Raw genomic sequence first — 17,251 nt, 5'->3', positions numbered from 1 at the left:
TCACTTAACTCTATCTGAAATAATACATTATGTTAATTAATTGAATTTAAATTTAAAAAAATTTTTAAATGTTTATCTCTTGACCACATTAAGGAAGCCACCTGCAGTACCCTCCTTATGCCAAAAGAGGGCACTAACACATCCAATGGCGAGCTCAAGGCTAAGAAAAAAGAAACTGGTACCTGTCCATCCAAGTGAGAACATCAGCAAATCTTGTTGAGTCCCTACCTGATTTTTATTACTAAATTTGGGGAAAGGTCCCGGTTTGACTCTAACTTCAGCCCTTCCCCAAAGTCAACTGACTGTACTCTCCAAAGTATACACCTCAAAGGAAGAAAAGAAAGGCTGTTGAAATGCTTATTCTGAAAAGGAATAAATAAGAAATTTTAGGTTTTAGCAGTTAATCAACTTTAACTTCAAATTTAAGAATAAATCTCCCAACTCAGGGTGCCTGGGTGGCTCAGTCGGTTAAGCGTCTGCCTTTGGTTCAGGTCATGATTCCGGGGTCCTGGGATCAAGTTCAGCAGGGAGTCTGCTTCTCCCTCTCCCTCTGCCCCTCCCCACCACTTGTGTTCTCTCTTGCTCTCTCTCAAATAAATAAATAAAATCTTAAAAAAAAAAAGAATATAGCTACAACTCAAGAGTCTATACAACTTGTTCTATATTCATTAGTTTTTCAAAATTTATAATATACATCTCTAAGAAAATTTAAATGTGAAATAACTAAAGGAAAAAAAAGCCAGGCTTCACGACAAAAGGGAAACTGTTCATTAATAAAGAGGAAACAGGCAGTTAAGTTTTTTTTTGAACATTTACGTAAAGAAAAATATGTAGGTATTTTCACACTGATTATTTTCTTTGATTACTTTTACATTAATAGCTCATAACAAATAAAGCCACTTTTTGAGTTTTAAAAAATACTGGATAATGTGTTTATATATTCAGATCCAAATTTTGTTACTGCTGAAATGGGTTAATAGTCTGCTCTGCTACAGATTTACCCTTAACCGAAGACATTCCCTTCGAAAAGGCACAGGATCACTACAGAACACAGAGCTGTTACTGTCAAAGACAGATGCACATGCCTTCGGCCATGAACGCACCTGGCAGCGGGCCAAAGAAATTTGTAGGAATCCCTTTCAAACTAGCACTCCTCAGACTGTCAAGAAAAAATAGTTTTTCGTTCATTAAAATAACCTAAAATTCCCTTTGCCCTTGATTTCAGATTTATAAAACACACAAAACAGCATTGATTACCTCTCCATACACATAGCTAGGTGGATCTGAAAATGTCAACTTCTGAACTTAGTTACCTAGAGAATATAATCAAAGATAATAAATGCAGTGCTGAATCATGATGGAATAGACACAAAACTCTGATTTTAGTTTTCTATTCTTTTTTTCCCTTCTAGATCTGGCTGATTCTTTGCACATGTTAGACAACTACTAAATTCTCCAATTAGGAAAAGTCTGGGGCGCCTGGGTGGCTCAGTCATTAAGCATCTGCCTTCGGCACAGGTCATGATGCTAAGGTCCTGGGATTGAGCCCCCATCTGGTTCCCCGCTCAGCGGGAAGCCTGCTTCTCCCTCTCCCACTCTCCCTGCTTGTGTTTGCTCTCCCACTCTCTCTCTGTCAAATAAATAAATAAAATCTTAAAAAAAAAAGTCTGAACTAAGTCTGCAGAAGACATCAGACCCAATCTAAAATTGAACAAAGCACTAGTTAATTGCTAATAATGGTAAAAGCCAAACCAAATTTAAAAAGTAATTTTATGCCTTTTGCACGCATTTATTTCTAATTCTACCTTCCATGCTAATCAGGTTATGGCACACTATTTCTGCCATAGTTATTGATATACTTGGACTTGGAGCTTCTTTGATGATCTGGTAAGCAATACAGGTAAGTGCTGTGGCTTCAGACTTGAACAGTACATGACATAAAATTCTCTTCTTCTAAAAAAGCTGACAATCTCTAAAATCTCTGTCAGTAATAAGTAAAAGAAATTTTAAAAATAAAATAAAGTGTTAGGTCATGCACATACTCTTGACTTTTGAGATCTTATTCTCTCCATTTCCCTAGCAGCTCTATTGTTTCCCCGGCGGAAATAATACGAATCTATTGTGTAACTGGAACAGCTTGTCTCCCCCCCTGCTTTATTTCCCCCCAACATATTGTAAAGCTGAAGAGTTCAGAGTGAATACCCATATAAATACTACCTACAATTTTACTGTCTTACTTTTATTTTTTATCATGGTAAAATACACATAAAATTTACCATCTTAGCCATTTGTAAGTATTCAATTTGGTGATGTTAAGCACATTCGCATTACTGTACGACCATCACCACTATCTACTGATGTTTTACTATACAGGTATCCCCTGCTTTCCGAAGGTTCACATTAAGCCACTTTGCTTTTACAAAAAAAACCTACATTAGTGTGGTCGTGGCTTTTTTCATAAAAGCAAAAATCCTCTTTGGATTTCTTTCAGGTGGAAACTGGTACTAACGTAGGTCTTTCGTAAAAGCAAAGTGGCTTAATGTGAACTTTTGGAAAGGGGGGGATACTTTCCATTTTGGTTCATCGAAGTTTTATAGGAATGCTCTAATTTGGATAGTAGGGGAAATCTGTACAAAAATACATACTATCCCTCATATCTGTCCATTAGTCCATTTCACTCTTTTAAAATGTATTTCAAAGTAAATCACAAATAGGAAATCTACTTCAGCTTCAGCTGAAGTGCGATATTTACTGTTTTTCTTTTGATGTAAAATCTATATACATGAAAATACATAATACATTCACTGATTCTGGAGACATGCATACACCTATGTAACTCCATCAAAACACAGAATATTACCTTCACCTCAGAAAGTTTCCTCATGTTTCTATCTAGCCAACATCCCAAGAAGTAACAACTGCTTTGATTTTTTTTCCTACATAGATCAGTTTGCTTGTTCTAATTTCACCTAAATGGAATCATGCAGTACGAATTTTTTGTATTGCTTCTTTCACTTGACATAATTTGAGAATCATCCATATTGCTGCAAGTATCAAAAGGTAACTAGCTATATCACAGGTTATCTACTCCCTTGTTGATGGACAACTTCACTATTTCCAGTTTTCAGCTATGATGATTAAAACTGCTATGAACATAACAACTTAACAACAGTTATACAAACTTTTCATTTCTCCATAGTGGAGTTACAAAGTCACAGGGTAGCTGCAGGTTTAGTTTGGTAAGAAACTGATCAACCTTTCTCCAGAGTATTTGTACATTCTTACCAATAATTTATTAGCATTTAAGTTGTTCCACAACCTCGCCAACATTATGTGTTGTCAGTCTTTAATTTCAGCCATTTGGGTGGATGTGCAGTGATATGTTTTGATTTTAATTCTGGGAAGACTCCATTGCTGAACACATTTTTACTGGATTATTGGTCATTTGTACATCTTCTTTTGTGAAATGTCAGAATCTTTTCTGCTCAGTTTATTGTTTGTCCTTTTATTGTTGAAATATAGTTTTTAATATTTCATAGATGCTAGTCCCTCATCAGACATGTTTTGTAAATACTTTCTCCCAGTCAATGCTTTGCCTATTATTAGCATCTTTTAATGAGCAGATTTTAATTTTGATGAGGTCTAATTTATCGAGTTTTTATGGCTAGTGCATTCTATGGTGTAAAAAACTTTTGCCTAAGCCCCCAATTCATGAAAATATTCTGTGCTTTCTTCTAAGTTTTATAGTTTTAGTTTTTATATTCAGGTCTCTGATCCATTTTAAATTAATTTTTTGCATATCGTGTGAAGTAGGGACTGTGTAAGGCAGAATGCTAAGATGACTGCCAAGACTCTTGCTGACTGGTTAGAGGTCCTATATAATACTTCCTCCTGCCCCAATGTGAGCAGAACCTGTGAATATGATGGGACAGTAGTCATTCTTGTGTTTGTATCTGTTATGTGACATCTGGTAGTGGACCGGAGAGAAATTCTCCTGATAGCTTTGAAGAAGTAAGCTACCACGCTAGGAGAGGGCTATGAGACTATGAGCGGAGTATGATCCTCAGCCCACAGCCAGCAAGAAAATGGGGATCTGGTCCTAGAATGTCCAGGAATTGAACTCTGCCAGCAATCCATGAAGAGAACCCTGAGTCTGAGATAAGATCACAATCCTGCTCACACCTGCTATTTCCAGGGTACACTTTACTTCAGCTAACCTGTGCCCAGACTTCTGATCCATGACAACTATGAGATAACTAAAGCGTTGATTTAAGTACCTAAATTTGTGGTAAGTTTTTCTGAATTCTCTGTATCTTAGATCTATTTGTTGACTCCCTTGCAAGTGCCACAACGTCTTTATTACTGGAGTTTTATGTCTTGAAGTGAGTATTCCAAGTCCTCCAACTTTGTTCTTTTTCAAAATTGCTTTGGATTTTCTAGGTTGTGTGTATTTCCATAGACATTTTAGAATAAGCCTGTCAATTTCTATAGAAAAAAATCCTTCTGGGATTTTGAATTGAATCCACGGATGAATCTGGGTAGGACTGACATCTTAACAATAATGAGGCTTCCAATCCATGAACACAGCATAGCTTTTCTCTCAGACCATTCGTAAGCTTCTCTTTGCAGTTTTGAGTATAGACGACTTATCTGCACATTATTTTGTTAAATTCATTCCTATCTTATGCTTTTGATGCTGTGTTTTAAAGTTTTGTTTTCTGGTCTCCCTTAGCTCTAGCACCATCTTCTTGGAAACCTCTGCACCATGAGAACCAAGTGGAGGAAGAAGCAAATGTGCAGGCTGAGGCTTCGGAAAAGAAAACCACAAGTAAACCACTAGCATGTGCACCCATGGAAGTCACAGGAGCAGAAATAAGGAAAGCCAGAGGTCAGGGATTCTGGTACAATTTGTTGGACTGCATGCCTACTTTCTAGAGCATGATTCAATGGATCTAGAACATCCCTCACCATCCATGATCAGTCATCTGATCATGATGACCTATGAGAGACCCACCTTGCTCACACAAAACAGTCCCTTTTGGTCCTTTGCCCAGGACTTGTGACTTTCGGGACTAACTGTTTTCATTTGTGGCTGAATGTAACAGGTGTACAATAAATCATCTCTTCTGCTATCTTAGCTGAGGAAAAGAAATTTTAAAAATATTTCATTTTCTGATGATTTGCTGCCAGTACATAACAAATCGAGTTTGGTGTATTAACCTAGTATCCTATAACCTTGCTAAATCCACTTATTAGTCCTAGTGATTGTTTTATAAATTCCTTAGAATTTTCTGTTTAAACAATCATGTCAACTGCAAATGAAGACAGTTTTAACAACTTCTTTTCCAATCTTTATTCCTTTTATTTCTATTTCTTGTCATAATTCAATGGTAGCACCTCCACAGTGATCTTGAATACAAATGGTGAGAATGAGCATTCCTGCCTTACCCCTAATCTCAAGGGGAAGGCTTTCAATATTTTGGCATTAAGTATGTCAGCTTAGTTTTCAATAAATGTCATGTATTAGGACTGAGATTACCTTCTATTCCTAGTTTGTTGAAAATTTTATCAGAAAAAGGATGTTAAGAGTTTTCAAATGCCTTCTCTGTATTGACTAAAATAATCACAGTTTTTCTATTGTATTAATGTGGTGAATTACGCTGATGGATTTTGCAGTCTTAAAACATGCTTGTATTCCTGGGACAAACTGTACTTAGACATGGAGCATTAACCTTTAGATACATGGCTGAATTTGATTTGCTAATATTTTGTGAAGGATTTCTCATCTTATTATGCTCATGAGGGGTATTAGTTTATAATTTTCTTTGCAAGGTCTTTGTCCAGTTTCAGTATTACTACAGACTTGTCTAAGAGTTGGAGAGTGTTCTCTCCTTTTTCCTTAAATGCTTGAAAGAGTGCCAGTAAAACTCTGGACTTGAACGTTTTTGTGTGAGAGATTTTTGATAATGAATTTAACAGAAATTGTGTTAGTTTCAGTAAGTTGTATTTTTCAAGGAGTTTGTTCATCTAAGTTGATAAATTTACTGGCATAAACGTGCTCATAATATTCTATTATCCTTTTAATATCCATAGGATCTGAAGTGGTAACCCCTTTTTCATGTTTGATATTGGTATTCTGGTTCTCTTCTTTTCTTGATCAGTCAAGAAATCAATTTTGTTGATCTTTTCTAGGAATCAAATTTTGGCCTTGTTAATTTTTTTATTCCATTGATTTCTGCTCTTATTTAATATCTCCTTCTTCTACTTACTCTGGTGCTCTTCTTTTTCTAGATTTGTTTGAAAAGAGTCTATTATTTTTTTAAAAGACCCGACATGGAACTCCAACTTACAACCCTGAGATCAAGAGCTGCATGCTCTACCAACTGAGCCAGCCAGCTGCCCTTTTTTCTAAGTTCTTAAGTTGAAACCTTAGATCACTGAATACAGATATTTTTCTTTTCTAATACAAGCATTCAGAGCTATGAATTTCCCTTTTAGCACTGCATTCCAAAAGATTGATATACTGTATTTCCACATTCAGTTTAAAACAATAAAATTTTTTTCCTGTGATTTCTTCTTTGAGCTATGCATTATGTGAAAGTAGCCTGCTTAATTTCCAAATACTTAGGAATTTTCTTAGGTATCTTATTTTTATTGTTTAAAAATCTAATTTCATTATGGTCTTAGAACAGATTTTATATGTTTTTAATCTTTCAAATTTACTGTTTTTTTTTAATGGTCTAGCATATGGTAAATGTATTTCTTGTCTAATTGCAAAAGAGTGTGTATCCTGCCATTGTAGGATAGTGCTCTATAAATATTATCTAGGTCAGAGTGATTGATTGTGGTGCTCAGTGTGTGTATGCATATGTGTGGGTGGGTCGATCAATTGCGGAGAAAGAGGTATTAAAATCTCCAATTATGACTTTAGAATTGCCTGTTTCTTTCCTTAATTCTGTCAAATTTTGCTTCATGTATTTTGCAGCTGTTACTAGGCACATACACATTTATGACTATGAAGATTTCTTGAGACCTTTTATCATGACAGCACATCATTTTTCACTTCTGGTAACACCCTTTGTTGTCTTATGCTTAACTTTTGCATGGTATTCATTTATATATTTTTTGGTATATATTTTCCCATCTGTTTAATTTTTACCTCTCAGTGTCTTTAACGTGCACCTTTTATAGTGAGGATATAGTTGGGTCTAGCAGTTTATGTAGTCTGCCGCTCTACTGACTGTAGTGTTTAGTTCACTAACATTGATAGAGTTCACTTAAGTCTCCCCTGCCCCCATTTTTTAAGAGAGTGAGTGTGTGCGTGAGCAGGGATGGGGACAAGGGGAAGAGGGAGACAATCTTAAGCAGGCTCCATGCTCAGTGTGGAGCCCGATGTGGGCGGGGCTCAAACTCATGACCCTGAGATCATGACCTGAGTGGAAACCAGGAGTCAGGAGCTTAACCCACTGAGTCACCCAGCACGCACCACCCCAAGTAAGCTCTACACCCAATGTGGGCTTGAACTCACAACCCCAAGATCAAGAGTCATATATTCTAAGGACTGAGCCAGCCAGGCACCCTGAATAAATAAATCTTTAATATTGTTTCAGATATTTAGCATTTCTAATGCTCTTCCTCCCGGAAGGTCTGAGTTTCTATCTGGTATCAATTCCCTTTAATCTTTAGAACTTCCTTTAGTGTTTCTTATAGTGCAGATCTTCTGGTGACAAACTCTTAATTTTCTTACATCTAATAATGTCTTTATTTTGCCTTCATTCTTGCAGGGTATTTTTGTCCAACAAAGAAATCTGGGTCAATGACTTTTTTCCCTGTTTGGCACTTTATGTTATTTCACTGTCTTCTGGCATTTGTCGTTTCCGGTAAGAAGCTAGCTCTAATTATAATGGTCATTCCCTTTTACGTGTCATTGTTCTCTAGCTACTTTTAATATTTTCTCCTTATCGTTGACTTCAGTAATTTAACTACAATACCGTGTAGGAAAGGGTTAACTCAATAGGCCTTAAAATGCTCAAACCCTGCACAGGCCAAAAAAAGGTCTGTCTTTAGGACTGGCCCTTGGCTGGCTCCTGGGAGATGTGAACTCTGAGACCTTGAAATACTCTGGCTGATAAGTGTTTTTGCATGCCTGAGGACTTGAGCCATGCTGTACCAGTGTGACCAGGTAAGCTTGCCCTAACAATGTGATTTATGACAAACATCTGTTTTTGCTCTGGGGGGGTCTGAGTAGCTGAGATCAGTCATGTGGGCACTGCGTGGCGTTCTGACACCAAACACTGAGCGAGCTTCCCTTGTTGGCAACACTGCACATGTTGTCACATCACTGATGGGAAAATTAAGGGCATCCCTGTGTGACTCCACTGGACACCTGGAAGCTTGGACCTGGTTTCTCCTGGACTTTATCCCATGTGCCTTTCCCCTTTGCCAATTCTAATGTGTCCTTTTGTTGCAATAAACTGGTAACTCTAAGTATAACAGTTTCTGAATCCTGTGAGTCCTTCTAGCAAATCATTGAGCCTGAAGGTGGTCTTGGGGACCACTGACACATGTACCAAGGTATGTTTTTTTCTTTGTCCTTATCCTAATAGGGGTTGCTAAGCTTCTTTAGTTGGCAAATGTATTTTTATAAAATCTGAGAAATTTTACTATTTTATCTTCAAATACATTCTTCTCTCATTTTCCTCTCCTTCTGAAACTTCCAATTACATGACTCTGATCTTATAATAATGTCCCAAAGGTCCCTGAGGTTCAGTAATATATTTTTCTTTCTGTTCTTCAGGTTGGATAATTTTCTGTTCATCTATCAACAAGTTCAGTGACTCTTCCCTTTGTGATCTCCATTTTGCTATTAAGTCCACTTGGTGAATTTTAATTTCAGCTGCTGTATTTTACAGTTCTAGAATTTCCATTTGGCTCTTTTTTGTTGCTATTTCTCAATTGAGATTTCCTTTCTTTTCATTCAAGTGTATTTTCCTTTATTTCATTATAAAGCTGCCTTAAAACCCGTTTCCCAATTCTAACAAATGATTGTCTTTTTTCTTCAGTTTGGGTCATATCTTCCTGGTTTTTAAAATGTGCAGTTTTGCATATCTTGGACATTGTGAATATTATGTTGTACATAATGGACTCTGGACTCCATTATATTCCTCTGGAGAGTGCTAATAAATATTTGTTTCAGTATGCAGTTAAATTTGGCTGGATCCAAACTGCAAACTCTTGTCTCTTGGGCAACATCTCAGTTCACTTCTTTTCTCTTTAGCTGAGCTGCTTGTAGTCTTCCATGCACATGTGTAGTTCAAGGATTAAACAGAGGTGTACATAGAGTATGTACACAGAATTTTAGGTTCTCATTCTCTGGATTTCTCCCTTCCAGGATTCCTCCAACCCTTTCCAGTGGTTGAATCGGCTGTGGCTGACCCAAATTCTGTCCTCTTACAAGTTTTCCATGAAAGTTTTAGCCAACCTGCCAAGTGCCAACTTCAGCCTGTCATCTGGCTAAAAGCAGTTAAAATGGAGAACACATTCCATGCTATCTCTTCTAAAAGTGTCAGCTCCTTTTCAGAATCTGCCTAATTGTTCATTTTCCAGTATGTTCAGTTCTTTTTTCTTCCAGTTTTGTCCAGAATATATAGTTATATGCAAGAAAGGTCAGTTCCAGCAAAGCTCACTTGACCATACTGCAAGAAAAACCATTGTGATGTTATTTTTTTAAATTTACTTCAGCTTCACTGTGTATGGACATATAGATATATCAAAAAAAATTTTTTTTTCAAGTTTTATTTATTTACATAATCTCTACACCCAACATGGGCCTCAAACTCATGACCCCAAGATCAAAAGTCACATGCTCTTCTGACTAAGCCAGCCAGGCACCCCAGTATAGGTTCACTTTTCTTTTTTAAAAAAAGAGAGGGGGCGCCTGGGTGGCTCAGTCGGTTAAGTGTCTGCCTCTGGCCCAGTCATGATCCCAGGGTCCCAGGATTGAGCCCCGCGTTGGGCTCCCTGCTCAGCGGAGAGCCTGCTTCTCCCTCTCCCTCTGCCAGCTGCTTCCCCTGCTTGTGCTTGCTCTCTCTCTCTGTCAAATAAATAAATAAAATCTTAAAAAAAAAAAAAGAAAGCATGAGTGGGGGAAGGGGCAGAGATTGAGGAAGACAGAAATCTTAAGCAGATTCCATGCTCAGCGTGGAGCCGGACATGGGGTTGAATATCATGACCCTGAAATCGTGACCTGAACTGAAACCAAGAGTCAGATGCTCAATCAACTGACTGAGCCATCCAGATGCCCCTAGATTCACTTTTAATAATTATTCTGAATACTTTCTTTTCTAACTTGTGTTTTCCTACTGTAATCATTCATCATATAACAAAAGCTCTGCTGGGGGGTTCAATAATATAGTTTTTATTAATAAATTATGAACATCTGGCTGGCTCAGTCGTACAATGTATAACTCTTGATCCTGGAGTTGTAAGTTCAAGCCCCACATTGGGTGTAGAGATTATTTAAAAAAAAAAAAGAATTGTGAACATTTTCACATAATAGCAGGAACTCCAACTTTGACAGCAAATTGACAATAACTAGAAAAATAATGCACATTCCTAGAAGTTAAATTGATAAGCAGTGGCACTTATGACCCTAGAGAAATATCTGTATATGTGTAAAACCAGACAAGTACAAGGATGTTAACTCCAGCACTGTCTGTAAGCATAAAAAATGGAAAATAATCCACATCCTAATCAAAAGGGAAGTAACATAGATAAAATGGATTACTGTATGTATAGCTGCTAAAATGAATAAATTGTTCACTTAATTCAAATTTTATATATTTCAATGTGGAAAGAGTTAAAAAAAAAAACCCTAATGTTGAATGAAACAAGTTGCATAACAAAGATGGTAATATTAATAAAGGTCTGAAAACACAAAACAATACTACATACACATACATTTAAAACAAGCTGCAAGGATTTATCAGGTCCATGATGGTGGTTACCTCTGGGGAAGGGAAGAAGGGAGTTAAGTGGGTCAGGTGGTAATCAAAGGGTTCTTTAGTTTGGAAGCAAATATGACCATTAATGTTAATTCACAGAAGTTAATTCTACATAAAGAAATACGAGGGCGCCTGGGTGGCTCAGATGGTTAAGCGTCTGCCTTCGGCTCAGGTCATGATCCCAGGGTCCTGGGATCGAGTCCCGCATCGGGCTCCCCGCTCAGCGGGAAGCCTGCTTCTCCCTCTGCCTCTCTCTCTCTCTCTGTCTCTCATGAATAAATAATCTTTAAAAAAAAAAAAAGAAATACGAGTATGTATCTTTTTGTACTTTTCTATATTTTTCCATTTCTTAAAAAAAACCAAACAAGCTGTAACAGCTCCAATGGCTGCATTAAATTCGATTGCACAGATAGGTAGTAAGACATGGAGATACCTGCCAATATTTTAGACAGCACTACAAAAAACATCTTTGTAGGGGCACCTGAGTGGCTCAGTTGGTTAAGCATCTGACTCTTGATTTTGGCTCAGGTTGTGATCTCGGGGTCGTGTGAGCCCCGAACCTGGCTTCGTGCTGGGCATGGAGCCTGCTTAAGATTCTCTTTCTCCCTCTCTCTCTGCTAGAGCTCTCTAAATAAAATCTTTAAAAAACAAAACAAAAAACCCCCATCTTTGTAGTTGTTTTTGCACATAATTTTTTTTCCTTAGAATAAATTTCTAGAAACAAAACTGCTAGATTAATTCTAGGACTCTTGCTACATACTGCCAAAATGCCTTCCAGAAAAGTTGTAAAAACTTACATCTACCTATCACCAAAATATATACCTGCCTATTTCCTTGCATTCTTGCCAATCTGGATACTAAAATCCAAAAACCTGTCTTCACCCAATTAGCTATATATGAGCAGGATCTAAATTTTCCCCAAACAATTAGTTATACCATAGATCATACCATAATTATTGAACTATAGTATCATCATAAAGGAAATGAAAACTTATGCTTCATTACAAACTTGTATAGAATATACCGTAAGACAGCAAAAGAAAAAATACCATTAATATTTTTCATTGTTTCTTTTGCCTATTTTCCCCAACAATTTTAGGCAGAACCTAATTACAGAACTGGTTTTACTTTAAAGGGAAGACTATTCAGATGTACTACTTAGAACTAGAGACTGACGTATTTTGCTGAAGTAGTTATATTTTAAAACATTTATTCATAAAGTAAGACAATTTAAAAAGGTTTTCTATTTTGAAGCCTGCAAAGGAAGACCTTTTAGCTTCTTGGTCTCATTATACTGGTCTTTAATTAGCATCTAAAAATGTCTACTAATGATAGAATTTGGCCAGTGACAAACATCCTAAATTTCCATAGCCCATTTCACCTCTCACAACAGATTAAATAACTCAGTTAAGAATTACTAATAATTAGTATTTACACAGTACTTTGTTTACTACAACACTATAAAGCAGGACAAAATAATTATTACCATATTAACAAAGGAAGATGCCAAACCAGTTAGGTGAGTTATCTGAGGTCACACTAAAGCAGGAATTTGCCAAAATTAGACACTGAAGTTCTCGTAGCCTAATTCCTATATGCCTTATCATTCAAAAGAACAACCTGCAACAATTATGACAACAACTCACAAAGAAACCTAGAATATACCAGAGTCAGAGAATCGTATTATTAAAATGATATTGAAGATCATCTCCTTCAACATCCTCACTTTACAGATAAGGAAACTGAGGCCCCAAAAGGTGACATAACTTAATTGTTCAAAGCCTTCTAGATGCTGTAAAGCAACAATGAAAATTCAGCACTCCTCAATCCAAGCTCAGCAATCTTCAATTACTAGAGTGTAACAGCTATCCTTAACTGCCACTTCAAATTTTTTAGTTTATAAAACAGTCTCAATGTTTTCACTGATACTGAACAATTCATTCACTTAACAATGAATAATTATCCAGTACCTACTACATGCCAGGTCCTGTACTTTGTGCTAAATGAGTATTTATTATATGCTAAGCACTGCATTACCTGCATGTCCACATTTGATCCCCGTAATATTATTAGAAGGTAAGCACAATTATCTCTATTTTATTTTATTTTTTTAAGATTTTATTTATTTATTCATGAGAGAGAGAGAGAGAGAGAGAGAGAGAGAAGCAGAGGGAGAAGCAGGCTCCCAAGGAGCAGGGAGCCTGATGCAGGACTCGATCCCAGGACCCTGGGATCACGACCTGAGCCGAAGGCAGACGCTCAACCATCTGAGCCACTCAGGCGCCCAATTATCTCTATTTTAAAGATTAAAATTTAGAAAGACTAAGTAATCTGCATGTGGTCTTCAGTAAGGAAATAAAAAGTAAAGGGTGCCCTTCTGCCGCAGCTGAAGAGCTGCAGCCACGGCTCTGCAGACCCCATGGTCATGGACCTCAACAAGGGCCACAAGGTGACCAAGAACGTGAACAAGCCAAGGCACTGCTGCGAGCATGAGCACCTAACTGAGCACCTAACTAAGCATATCTCATCAGTGCAGGACAAGATCCGAGAGGTGTGCGGTTTCACTCCTTTTGAGAGGCACTGCAGCAGGAGGAGCTGAGCAGCGTTCTGGCTGCCACCAGGATAGAAAAGTGGCTGCTAAGGGCTGGACCTCCTCCCCATTCTGTGCATAATAAAATGTTTATAGAAAAAAAAAAAAGGAAATGGTATAATCAATTTTATAAGTTTATCCTAACAAAAAAATCTTATTTTTATTTTAAATATTGTAACTCTGTATATGATTTCATTTGAAAAAAGGGATCTACTGTCAAAGAAGCCTGGAAAACCATAGACCCCTACATAGCACTTAAGAGTGACCGTATAGTGAGTGCAGATCTTAGAGATTGCGGGTCCCTTTTGGAAGCCTTTAAATGTCCTTTTTTTCTTACCCCTTCCAAGATCCCAGAACAGACAGCATTTGCAGTAATTTAACTGAAGGCTGATTTCAAGAAAAGTAATCATTCAAATAAAGAGAAGACAAAGGAAAAGGCTTCTAGTATAATAGGCATAATAAATTTGGCCTGAAGAGTATTCAGTAGGGTCCAAAGTGGAAGAATGCATGATTTCTCTTAAGCAATACTCACAAAACAGTACTACAATACAATACTGGTTACCTACTTTCAGAGCATAAAATCTCTGTAGTATAAGATCAAAATTAATTAAAAGTTTCATTTGCTGTCATTCCCAGCAGGAATTCCTTTATCTTTGATTGCTAAATAGATTTCACAAGGCCCAAAGCAAAAAACCCAAGTGCTAAGCAGTGCTACTATTATGGAGATTTAAAAGTAAGCTTTGTGAATAAATAAATGCCTGATGATATTCTTAACGCAGCAACTGCTCTAGGGCCAACCTGTAAGGAAAGGAAAACCTTGAGAAAAAAAAAAACCAAAAACCAGAAACCTGAAGCATAAAAAATGTTTTAAGGAGAAAATTTTAACAAGTGGTCTATATTTGTATAAGAAAAACAAATCAGGCAACCACGAAAAAAAATTCTACCTTTCCCCATTATGCAGTGTTGTTTTTATTCTAGCCATAATTTTGGTGATATAAAATCAGAGACTTAGAAAAATGACACTCTGATAAGTAATCAATCACAGCAGAATTAATCACATGTAGTATTTCTAATGTAAATGATTACCTGAGAAGTTTGTGAGAAGTCTTGCTAGGACTTGCTTGTTTACCACTTCAGTCTTACTAAGGCTCGAAATAGTATCTACCCTAGGAGTTTCTTTGCTAAATGTGGGCTTCCTGGAAATCCCAAGATCAGATCCAGTATTAACTTCTGTGTGTTCTAGGACATCATACGATCTCTGAAGCCAAGAAGATTCTGGATCACATGTGAAAGTCTGCTTGAGTATTTTTTCAGGAGGAGATTCTACATTATCCAGTACAGAAGCTGACTTCTCAACCTTCCTTTCACTCAGTTCCTTAAGGGCTTTGATTGTGAGCTGTTCCTGTTCTAAGTCAAGAGATGCTGCTGGAGTACCTTGGGCAGGGAAAACATCTAGAACCATACTTTCATTAGTTTCTTTGCTTTGTTCAGTGCGTTTGCTTTTTCTGTCTTTAATTTCAGAACCACCTGATTCATTTTCATGCAAGACTTCCACAGCAAGAGTTGTTTTAAAGTCCGCAGTCTTCTCTGATGTTGCCTGAAAGGCATTTCCTGCACCTTTATCTACAATTCCTTCCACTCTGGTTTCTGTAAAGGCTGCTATCAGGTCCTCTGGGGAAGAATCATCTGCATCTTTAACACTTTTTTCATGTAATGACTCCAAATAGGCAGAGGCTGTCACATTTAGTGAGAATTCTGTCTCCATAAGAACACTTGGAGACAAAGCTGAAGAAAGTTTGCGATTCTCGGTTGCAACAGGCTTTTCAACTTCACTCATTCTACCCGACTGCTCCACCTCTTCTGACATGCCATTCAGATCAGGTACTTGTGAACATGCTGCCTCACCAGCTGGACTCCTTTCAAGAATATCAGGCTGAACTTGCGCTGCCTCAGAGCCACTGACTGGCCCTTCAAAGTTTTCAGATGTTTTATTTTCCCTATCGCAATTGAAAATCTCTTTGATTTCTCTTTCATCTCTTTTTACAATAGCACTTGGAATGGAAACAGGTTTTTCAGCCTGAATTTTGTTACTTTCAAATGAAATACTGGTTGTAATGTCCTCTATTACTGTGTCATCAGACTCACCAGAACTATCAGCCTCTGTGGCTTCTCCTAACACAGAGCTCTGCCAATTCATTTCACCTTTCACGTGGCCATCAGGTAAGACCACTTTCCCAGTGGCCACTTCAGAACCTAAAGAGACACTTTTCTCAAAAGGAGATCCAGGTAACTCTGAAAGTGTGTTATCTTGTTTCTGCACACTGCCTCCCACACCTTTGATATTGATTTCCTTTGTGGAATGGAGACAGTCTGGCATAGGTTTTTCAGTGACAGCATTTTCTTGTGGGAGAGATGCCTGTGCCCAATCAACTGCTGATTTAATGATGGGAGTGCTCCCATTAATAGAACATACAGAAAATTTCTGGTGAGCATTAGTTTTAAGATTTACAATTGGGATTTCTGAATTATATTCACTCATATCAAGTCCTGTAGTTTTTGTGTAGTCAGATTTATTGCTCTCTTCTTTCACTTGGGGAACCAAATCCCAAGTCAATATTTCATTAGTAAAGTTATGCATATCATTCACACATCTAGACACTTCTTCCAATGCTGCAGTTGTGTGCGAAAACTGTCTAGTGAGCAACGCAGAGGTTGGGTAACGCCCTGCCTCTTTACTTCTCAGTGGAAATAATTTGTCATTAGACTCCAAAATGTCTGCAGATGATTCTCTATCAATGTGCACTGCCCAGCTACCAAAATCATTTGTGCTCTCCTTACACGCATCTTTAAATTCTTTGTCAAATGCTTCTTTGTCAATAATTACTTCAAATGGTGACTCAGGGGAATCCTTTTCAATAATACCACCTCCTGAAACTTCAAATGGGGATAAGGAATATGTACAAATGCCTTCTGCCTTAGGCTGCTGGGTGAGTGGTTTCTGGGCTGTTAGCAAAGTGAACTTGTCATCAACATCCAAGTCAGTTTTATCATCCGTACCTGGTACCTCATTTGGGCTCTTGGACTCCTGATTTTTATTTATTTGCTGTTCCATTAGACCAACTTCCTTTGAGAGAAAAGCAGGACGATCAGGGAAACTGACCGGAATGGAAGGACGGTTACACTGAACTCCTTCTCCAACAGAAACTGGGGAGTATGCTATGTCTTTACTAGTCCCTTGAGGCTTTTCCATCTTTTTCACATCTAGGAGATCCAAATAGTCTTTTCCTTCTTTGGCTAAAATAGGCTGGCTGCCTAACACTTTGCTTTTTTCTCCAGGTAGTACTGTAAGGTCAGTGTTATGCATTTCAGAAGACGAAAAAAGGGAGGAAGTCATAATTTCTGAAGGTGGCTCATCAGAGCAAAGAGACCTCAATCCCTCTATGGTCAGAATTTGAAAGAAAAAAGTTTGTTTACCAGGTACAATCACACATTAGCTAGTCAGGCCAAGCAGCATGCTTTTCATTTTTCAAGTTACATATATATATAGACACACACACACACACACACACACACACACGATGTATATATACATACACACACGTAAATATGTAACAAAACAATGATCAACAATTAACCTATAAAACATGCATAAAAGTGC

General features: G+C 37.5%; 1 protein-coding gene across 3 annotated transcripts in view; it reads right to left on the bottom strand.

Annotated features, from left to right (window-relative positions):
- Positions 1 to 17,251, bottom strand: part of RTN3 (reticulon 3) — a 61,483-nt gene that overhangs the window by 20,700 nt on the left and 23,532 nt on the right. Inside the window, exon 3 of one of the 3 annotated variants that reach the window (XM_027581279.2) lies at positions 14,680 to 17,031. The exons of the other annotated variants lie outside the window; for them this stretch is intronic. Coding sequence (XP_027437080.1) covers positions 14,680 to 17,031 — 2,352 coding nt within the window. The remainder of the gene's footprint in view (positions 1 to 14,679; positions 17,032 to 17,251) is intronic. 3 annotated transcript variants of the gene reach the window in all.

The sequence above is a fragment of the Zalophus californianus genome, chromosome 11 (assembly GCF_009762305.2).
Source record: "Zalophus californianus isolate mZalCal1 chromosome 11, mZalCal1.pri.v2, whole genome shotgun sequence".
In the NCBI taxonomy this organism is placed as follows: Eukaryota; Metazoa; Chordata; class Mammalia; order Carnivora; family Otariidae; genus Zalophus; species Zalophus californianus.
This window is presented reverse-complemented; position numbering and strand designations above follow the sequence as displayed.